At 43.9% G+C, this 9,901-nt stretch overlaps 1 protein-coding gene across 1 annotated transcript in view; it reads left to right on the top strand.

The window, feature by feature from the left end:
- The window catches only part of BPHL (biphenyl hydrolase-like (serine hydrolase)), a 26,223-nt gene that overhangs the window by 4,001 nt on the left and 12,321 nt on the right, over positions 1-9,901 (top strand). Inside the window, exons 3-5 of the mRNA XM_008589010.1 lie at positions 486-652; positions 2,096-2,249; positions 9,047-9,178. Coding sequence (XP_008587232.1) covers positions 486-652; positions 2,096-2,249; positions 9,047-9,178 — 453 coding nt within the window. The remainder of the gene's footprint in view (positions 1-485; positions 653-2,095; positions 2,250-9,046; positions 9,179-9,901) is intronic.

The following is a 9,901-nucleotide window of genomic DNA, read 5'->3' as shown; positions in this document are numbered from 1 at the left end:
AGTGGCGCTCCCGCCGAGGGTTCGGATCCCACATACAGACCGGCCGCTCACTGGCTGAGCGAGGTGCGGGGGCAACGCCGAGGGTTGCAATCTCGTTGCCGGTCCCCGGTCCGGTACGGGGGCAACACTGAGGGTTGCGATCCATTGCCGGACACGGAAAAAGACAAAAAGAAAAAAAAGAAAAAGAAAAAAGAAAAAAAGTGCTGAAATAATACAGGACCAAATAAGCAATCAGGGCCTCTGTCCTTCTCAAAATAGCCACTAGAGGGCAATGGAAGGCAGGTCTGAACTCCACCTGGAAGGGAGGTGGGCCTCAGGGTAAATGGATCCAATCATTGCAAGACTGCTTTCCTGATTACATTCTGTTGGCTAACTTCCAGTAGATACAGCTACTTTGTTTTAAGGTTGCTGTTGCTCTGTTTTCACTGTAATGTGTTTGATACAATGCAAGCATTCACCTGAGGGTAACCACTGGCTGTTTTCAGGTAGTGGAGAGACTGATTTTGGACCCCAGCTTGAGAACCTAAGTAAAGAGCTCTTCACTGTGGTCGCCTGGGATCCTCGAGGATATGGACATTCCAGGCCCCCTGATCGAGATTTCCCAGTGGACTTTTTTGAAAGGGATGCGAAAGATGCTGTTGATTTGATGAAGGTGGGTGTCTTAGGGAAGTGCCCTGGGGAAGGAGAATGGCTGGGCCTGATTCATTTACTTTGTTTAATTTTTGTTCTTTCTTTCTACAAAGGTGATGCCATGTGATTACTATAGAAAATTCAAATAATTTAAATAGGTGTTAAGAAGAAAGTAAAAATATCTCACAGTGCAACTATCTAGGGACACCACTACTGAGACTTGAAGACTCCGCCTTTCTGGCCAGTCTCATTACATATATACATACAGTTTTGTATTGATGGCATCATGCTATACCTAATGTTTTCCCAACTTACTATTCTTATTGAACAATTTGTCAAGGAGCTACTACTTACATGTCAATAAATATGCATTTACATTAGTCTTATAATACAAGAGTTCTTCAAAAAGTTCATGGAAAGATTTGTATTATCTTTTAATTCTATTTTTCCAGGAACTTTTTGAAGTACCCTTATAAGTACATAGTATTGCATTACATGGATGTGCTGTGTCTTATTTCACCCATCTTCTAATGGTAATTAATTTTGGGGAGCGGGGAGGAGCAGCTGGCTGGTACAGGGATCAAACCCTGGACCTTGGTGTTATTAACTTGATTTTTAAGTTGCCCCTCCCGCCCCACCCTTTTGCTATTATAAACAATGTTGTTGTGGGCATCCTGGACCTAGCTACTGGTACACATGCATGATGAGAGTTTCATGTGAATTTAGGAGATGATTTGCTGGGTTATAGAAGATGCAAGTGTTCATTTTATAAGATAGTGCCAAATTATTATGCATAGTAGTTAAATCAATTTATGTTCCTATCAGCAAATGTCTTGGACTAAAATTAGTTAATTCTTTAATTTTCTCAGTCATTTTATTTTCACTTCTAGGAAGCATCTCTCAGATGTAATCTTTGTCTGTTTTCCCTGCCAAACACATTTGCAGACCCTGGTTGATTCACCCAGGGACTAACATAACCTCCCATGACACTTCTCTTCCAGCCTGTCTCTAGCCAGTTCTTCCCACAGTTGAAGTCATTGGCTTTTCTAGATGTCCTACCTCATTTCATCCAGCAAATCTCAAGGTCCCCTCTCTAGTCTACATAACTTACTCAGGCATGCGTGTGTGCGTGCACATACACACACACACTGTATTTGTCATATCCAAGTACAGTTGATCTCCACTGGTTCTAGTCCTTTGAGATTTTATCCAGCCAGAAGATGTCATTCCCTCATAATTCAAACCCATATTATGCACTCAGATTTTTATGCCAATTATATTTACATCAAAACTAATTGGGAGAAAACGTTAGGTACACAAACGGTGGACTCTAGGATTTTTCCTTTATTAATGTTTAATGCTCCGGACCCACCTCTGTATTGATTCTAATCGTTATTGACTCTCAGGTTCTTCTAGCAGAGAGCAGCAATAACCTGTGCTGTTCATTTTACCGTATTCGTCACAGACGCTGAAGTTTCAGAAGATCTCCCTGCTGGGGTGGAGTGATGGCGGCATAACGGCGCTCATTGCTGCTGCCAAGTATCCATCTTACATCAACAAGATGGTGATCTGGGGAGCCAACACCTACGTCACTGACACAGAAGTCAAGATTTATGAGGGTAGGTTCTGCAAACTGGAGGCAGTGTGATAACGATCCTTCTCTTCTCTCCCCTTCTCATCTCTTATTTTGATATATATCAAGTCACATTTCATCTGCTTCCAGTTCTCAACCCTAAAGTGGGAAGAAAAATGAGCTCTCAGAAAAGTAATGCAGCTTATCCATTCTCAGTTTTAAAACTGTGGAACTATGGGCCGGCCCCGTGGCGCACTCGAGAGAGTGCGGCGCTTGGGTGCACAGCGGAGCTCCCGCCACGGGTTTGGATCCTATATAGGGATGGCAGGTGCACTCACTGGCTGAGCGTGGTGCAGACAACACCAAGCCAAGGGTTGCGATCCCCTTACCGGTCACAAAAAAGACAAAAAAACAAAAACAAAACAAAACAAAAAACTGTGGAACTATTATGGTTCAGGAAAAGGATAAGTAAAATTGATATTTACATTTACTACTACCTATGGTGAACTTCACGGAAGGAGGGGATGATGTGAGGTGTTAGTAATAACCTCATTTAAAATGATGAAGGTAAAAGGGAACATTGGATTCAAATATGAAACCTCATTTTTTTTTTTTTTTTTAAAGATGACCGGTAAGGGGATCTCAACCCTTGGCTTGGTGTTGTCAACACCACGCTCAGCTAGTGAGCCAACCGGCCATCCCTATATAGGATCCGAACCCATGGCCTTGGTGTCATCAGCACCGCACTCTCCCGAGTGAGCCACGGGCCAGTCCAAAACCTCATATTTTGATTTAAAGAATGTCTTGCATTTTATTATTATTATTATTATTATTATTTTATTTGGCAACTGGCCAGAGCTGGAATCCAAGCCCTTGAACTTGGGGTTCTAACACCAAGCTCTAATCAACTGAACTAACTTGCATTTTTTAAGGTTGTCCTTCAGGCTTTTCTATGAGGTTTCAGAGGCTCTAAGTAGAACAGGGGCCAGCAAACTGCAGCCCATAGATCAGATACAGCCTGCCTCCTGCTTTTCTAAGGCCTGGGCACCAATTGGGGAGGCTAGTGCTGTGAATCACAGAGACCAAGCTGGGGCGTCCCCTCCCTAACCCTTCCCCATCTCCTTGTTTGCTCCCAGCGTGGCTTCCCAGGCTGGGTGGTGGCCACTACACATGGGCCAGTCAAAACCAATGAATACTTTTAGGGTTGTTTTGCAGTATTCCCTTATTATCCTCTAAGAGTTTGTAGGGTCTGTGGTGATATCTCCTTTTTTTCTGATATTGATAATTTGTGTCATCTCTTTTTCCTGACCAGTCTGGCTAGAGGATTATCCATTTCATTGATCTTTTTAGAGAACTAGCTATTGGTTTTGTTGATTTATTTCTACTGTTTTCAGGTTTGTTTCTGCTCTTTAGTATTTTCTTCTTGCTTGCTTTGGGTTTTGATTTGCTTTTTTTCATAGTCTCAAAGTAGAAGCTTAGCTTATTGATTTGAGACTTTTCTTCTTTTGTAATATAGGCATTTAATGCTGTAAATTTCCCTCTAGGCGCTGCTACATCTAAGCAGCCTACAAATTTTGATATGTTGTATTTCCATTCAGTTCAAAACATTTTCTGATATCCCTGCAGACTCCCTGTTTGACCCATGTTCGTTTAGAATTGTATTTTCTTTCCAAATAGTTGGGGTTTCCTAGATACCTTTCTATTATTGGTATCCAGCTTAATTCCATTGGGTTTAGAAAGCATACTTAGTATGATTTCAATTCTTTTAAATTTGGTAAAGTTTGTTTTATGCACCAGAGTATGGTCTGCTTTCATCTAAAATTTAATTCATTATTTCATGACCCTTCCCACACCTAGCCCCTGCCCACTATCTCAGTTAGTGGCCTGCAGTCTACTGGGGCATCTGAGCCAGAACCCCAGAGTCCTTCCTCGAGGGCTGATCCTCCTCTACCCTCTTCATTGAACTGTGACTGCATTCTGTTGAGACCACATTCATAACACCTCTCAAGTTACCCCCTATCCCTTCTTCCCACCATTTTTCCAGTTTAGGCCCTTAGCCTCTTAGGTGGTTGGCCTTCCTTAAGAGAGTTTTCTTTCTAAGGCAAAAACCTGGTCATTTAATTCTACTACTTGAAATTCTCCAATAACTTCAATAAAGTCCAAGCAGAATGCCTGGTCCCTGCCAGTCTGGCCCTGCCCAGCCTTTCCAGCCTCTTCTCATCCACTCCCCGGTGCTGCCGTGCATCTCCCATGTTGAATATTTTCCTGAAACAAGCTTGCCCCTTCCTGCCTCTCTGCCCTTGCCCCTGCTGCTGTGCTGCCTGTGTGGCCTTCCCCTCCAGCCACGTTCTCCTCAGCAAACACATCTCTACCCAGTACCCAGCTCCCAGAGTACCGCCTCTGGGAAGGTGCGTGGAGCCCTCGGCCTGCTGCGTGCTCATCCCTGCTGGATCCCTCCAGCCACGTTCTCCTCAGCAAACACATCTCTACCCAGTACCCAGCTCCCAGAGTACCACCTCTGGGAAGGTGCCTGGAGCCCTCGGCCTGCTGCGTGCTCATCCCTGCTGGACGCTGGGGCGCTGCCTTGTCCTGGCACTGGCACCCTTTCACTCCTGTACCCAGTCACTGCAGTGTGGACTTGCCACATGCAGTGGCTCTGACTCTCCTTTCTCTTCTTTTCTTTTTTTTGCTGGCTGGGGCAGGATTGGACCCTGGACCTCTGGTGTCATCAGCACCACACTCCAACCGGCTAAGCTGAGCGGCTGGCTTGACTTTGCTTTCTTTGCGAAAACAAAACTTCCACCCTGTCTCACATCTCTCTTTACTGTCCCATACACCTTTACTGCCCTTACCAGCCACAGTTTCTCCTTCTCATTCCCCAGTCTCTCCTTAACTTGTGACACATGGCTTCTGACCCACCAGTGCAGTGGAGACAGTGCCTTCACATGACCAAGCCCATGGAACACATCACTGCCCTTTGCTTCCTCAGTCATTCTGTAGCATTTGAAAATGCACTCATAATGTGTGTGACAGTGCCCACACCCTCCTCTTGAAGCTTTCTCTGTCCTGAAGTTCTTGCTACCCTGTTCTCTCCATTTCTCCCTCCTCTCTGTTTGCTTCTGGCTGTGACATGTGCCCGATCCTCTCCACGGGGTGGGTGGTGTTGGGGTCCTCCAGGCGCCATCTGCGTGCTCTGATCCTTTTCTCATACACCCAAGTAGCTTCGCTCATCTCCTGGTGTCACCCAACCCCCAAATCCCGGACTTTGGAGTTTTTACTCAGTTTTCTTACCCAGTTGCTCTACATGTACCTTACATTTCACCTGGTCATCTTTCCTCTAAACCTGTGTCTCCTGCTCAATTTCTTGTCTTGATAAATGATATACTGGAATATGCTGTTTCTTTCACAAGATAATATTTTTAATTACTATATATTGAGTACCTGCTGTGAGCTAAGGTTTTTAACCCTATAGAGCCCCTGAAGGTAACTGCTGCTCAACCTGCCTCTCCCGTGAGGAAGCAGGCTCACAGGGGTAAGAACACATGCTGTGATGGCGCGGCAGGGGTGACACTGTGGCACCGTGCAGCCTGCACTTCATGTCCCGCCGCCGCCTCCACGCTCTGCGTTCTCCATGCGTGCTGCAGCTCCGGCTCCGGCCCTGGCTGCGTGCATTGACCCAGCGCCTCTCCCACCGGTCCCGTCCTTACCCACGGCCTTACCCGCATCCATCTGCTTTCCACACTGCTCTGATAGCTGTTTGGTACACTGTAAATCTCATTGTTTCTCTCTTAAAAATCCTTGCAGGACTCCCCATAACTTGCTGGATAAATTGTTCAAACTCCTCAGCTACACACACCGAGCAGGTGGCCCAGGACCTCCCTGTCCAGGTGCTCCTCCCAGCACTTCTGCCTCACCCCACACGTCCCACTTCGCCTCAGCCACCTGCCCGGCTGCAGCGGGCGAACTGGCTCTCTGCCTCTGCACCCACAGTAGGCGCCCTGCCCACCCCCACACCTGCTTCTGACTCGGATTCCCAGACTCAGCCTGAGCTCAAGCACCCCCCTCAGCCACTCCCTTCCCATTGCCCTTTGAGCTCACCTACAGAGCCACCTCTGTCCCCCTCCAGCCTCTCCCACGACACTTAGTACATTGTACTACTGCTGCTGTTTAGAAGTTCTCGACTGGACCATAAGGCCCTAAAAGGCAGAGACCATATCTCATTCAAGTTCATATCTGCGGTAACTAACACACAGCAGACTTCAAATAATATTGACTGGATTAATTCACTAATTAATGATGAGCAAATGAGTTTCCTTCATTACAATTCCAATGTTTAGCAAAATTATATGCTAAAAAAATATATATCAGTTTCTTTTTGAGGTACAGGTTAGTTCTTTTTTGGATCAGTAAACAGTTTGATACAAATGGTTATTTTGGGAACTTAACTATAAAATATAATTACTAAATTTTTGGTGGTCATTACTGAGCTTTCAGGCAAAACTGGTTTCCTCTTAAAGTACATTAGCAGAAGTAAATATATAAATACAAGGAATATTTTTTTTCCTTTTTGTCTTTTTTCGTGACCAGCAACAGATCGCAACCCTCAGTGTCGTGCCCGTACCGGACTGGGACCGGCAACGGGATCGCAACCCTCGGTGTTGCGCCCGCACCTCGCTCAGCCAGTGAGCGGCTGGTCTGTATGTGGGATCCGAACCCTCGGCGGGAGCGCCGCCGCACTCCCAAGTGGCACACTGTAGCAGTGCGCCACCGGGCCGGCCCCTACAAAGAATATTTTTGAATGCTTGTTATATGTCAGGCACTGTTGTTAGCATATTTCATATTTCATGTGTTAACTTGCTTTTTATTCCAGAGTGGTGTTTAAATTCTCATTTTTCTGTTGAGGAAACTGTGGCCCAGAGAGGTTAAGTAACTTTCTCAGTGTCACAGAACTATTAAGTGCTGGGGCTGGGATTCAAACCCAGGCAGTCTGACTTCTAAGTCTGTGTTTGATATGAACATTTGGCTTATCCCAGCTACAGCTGGATTCCTCTGCCCCTTGAGATTTAAATACTATTTCCTGTGGGAGTCCAAAGCCTTGTCCCAGATTTGACATTCCCATAGATACCTCTTGCTCCAAATGCCCGCTTTTACTGAGTTAATTCATTCAAAGGATCTCTTGCTGTCCCATGACGAAGACTTTGTTTTAGCAAGAAAAACATCTTCTTGTTGAACATTAGCCAACTTAGTTTTTAAAAGATCTGGGCCTTCCCATCGAAAGCAACTTTTTTTTCCTAATTGATTTTTAAGTTTTTTATTAATAATATGTAACATGTATAATGCAACCCCTGTGACATGCCTGAATTATGACACCCATGAACCCACCAGGGTACTCAGGATCGATTGCTGCTGACACCTTTGTGTCTGTGTCTTTTCTCCCCAGCCCACCCCAACCCCAGCCTGAGCCCTGCAAATCAGCCTTGTGTCTTTTCGAAAACAGTTTTGTTATATGCTTATGTCCCTAAACAATGTATAGTTTGTTTTTGAGCTTTACAGAAATGATTTCATACCGTGTATCATCTTCTATGCACTTTGTATTTCTGAGACTCTATCATGATATCACTTGTAGCTGCAGTTCATTGCTTTTCATTGTTGTATCGTATTCCATTGGGCAAATATGTCAGGTTTTATTTACCCATTCTTTTACTGGTGGACAGTAGGTTCATTTCCAATGTTGCACTCAGGCTTACCTCTGCATATTTAAACCAATCAGCAGCAACAGAGGCAGTCACCTTCCTGTGAGGGGATCCACTCTTCTCAGAAGGCACTCGTAGTCATAAATAGCAGTTTTTCCTCCATTCAGCTATGTCAATTCACTGAGTACATACTTAGTGCCTGCCAGGCACCTGGCACTATCCAGAGCTTTGTGTAGATTATTATTCCATATAAATTCATGTCATTAGTGTCATGTTGTCTTTCAGGTGTATGGTTTAGCAGAAGTGCTGTATTAAAAGATCTCAATAAACAATATTTAATATGCTCAAGAGCATTAGAATCTTTAAATTATCACAGTGTGTTGAAAGAAATACAGAAAAAATGGGACTAAGTAATTGCATTTGTTGATTCATTTTAGGTGCGGGGGCAACACCGAGGGTTGCGATCCGTTGCCGGACACGGAAAAAAGACAAAAGACCAAAAAAAAAGTAGTTTCTAGCTAGTATTTCTTTCCTACCAGTGAGTCATTTATAATACAGTTTGAAATTAGCAGATAGACTTATACCCATGTTCCTGCAGTAGCAGAAATTAGAATGAATAATCTGTATGCATTTCTCAATGTACATAAAAATGCAATTTAGAAAAAAACTCCTACTTTATAAATGATGTCACTCTTTCTCAGGCAACCCTAATTAAAGGAATATTTTCTTTTGTACCTTTAACAGAAAGCATTAAGTGCAGGTCTCATTTCATTCACTCAGTAAGTATTTCTTGTGGGCCTGTGTTGTGGGAGACACTGGTCTAGGCCTTGGAGCACAGTGGGAAGCCGAGCCAAGCCCCTTACACAGGGGCACATCCTAGTGGGAGGAGTCAGCCAGCCATGGACACAGAAGACCATGCAAAGTAGTGAAGAGTGCTGAGCAGAGGTCAGGAAGGTCAGCAACATTTGAACAGAGACCTGGATGCCTAAAGAGTAAACCATGTGAACACCCAGGGCCAGGGGCCAGGGGGCATTCCAGGCAGATGGAACAGTGAGTGTAAGGACTTGCAAGTGGTCTGTGCTTGGAATATTTAAAGATAGTACTTTAGTATGAGACCAAACCTATCCTCGTCCACACTTCTGTTTTTCAGGCATTCGAGATGTTTCTAAATGGAGTGAGAGAACAAGGAAGCCACTAGAAGCCCTGTACGGGTATGACTACTTTGCCAAAACCTGTGATAAGTGGGTGGATGGCATGAGACAGTTCACACATCTACCAGATGGTAGGTTGCATGGAGTATTTAATGGTTCCTTTGCCTATTAGAGAGAATGTTTGAATTCCTCCCCTGATGTTCCAGAATTCCTTCATGATTAATGAATCCACCCATTATCCTTCCACACTGATGTGTGCACAGAGAATACTAGTTATTGTATACAATACAAGGTCTTGTATAATAAACCTGCCTAAACTAGAGACAGGACTGCATGTGTAAAGGAGCATGTATTCCTGCATGTATTATTGAGTCTGTAATAGCAAATTATTCTTTTTCCTTCTAATCCTTTGTGTGATGACAAAATAATTCTCCATAAGCTTCCAATAGTTTGTTTTCTAATTCCAGAATGGGTCATTAAAAAACAAGCCACAGTATAGACAATATTTTTTCCTTTTTTGCACATTTAAATGTGTCGCCCCTCTACATCCTCTGTTAGTAGGACAAGAAAGGAGGAAGTTTGTCATGATCCTCAACACCAGCAGAATCCATATGAAGAAGAGAGGGTTCAGTTATTTTTCCATCTTCAGAGCTAAGTTATATGACCTCAGCCATGAACAGAAGTCTCCCTTCCTTTATCTGAAAAATTAACAAGATTTCCATTAACCTTAAGAAATTTACATCTTTAAGAGAAATTCTAACTTAAAGTCTATTTTTGTACAGCTGTTTATGTTTGTAATCTCTCAAACATCCTTTTTTTTTTTTTTTTTTTTTCTTTTTTGTCTTTTTTACTGA

Source organism: Galeopterus variegatus, unplaced genomic scaffold (assembly GCF_000696425.1).
Source record: "Galeopterus variegatus unplaced genomic scaffold, G_variegatus-3.0.2 Scaffold5154, whole genome shotgun sequence".
In the NCBI taxonomy this organism is placed as follows: Eukaryota; Metazoa; Chordata; class Mammalia; order Dermoptera; family Cynocephalidae; genus Galeopterus; species Galeopterus variegatus.
The sequence above is the reverse complement of the archived record's forward strand: the minus strand, read 5'-3'. Positions and strand labels throughout refer to the sequence as shown.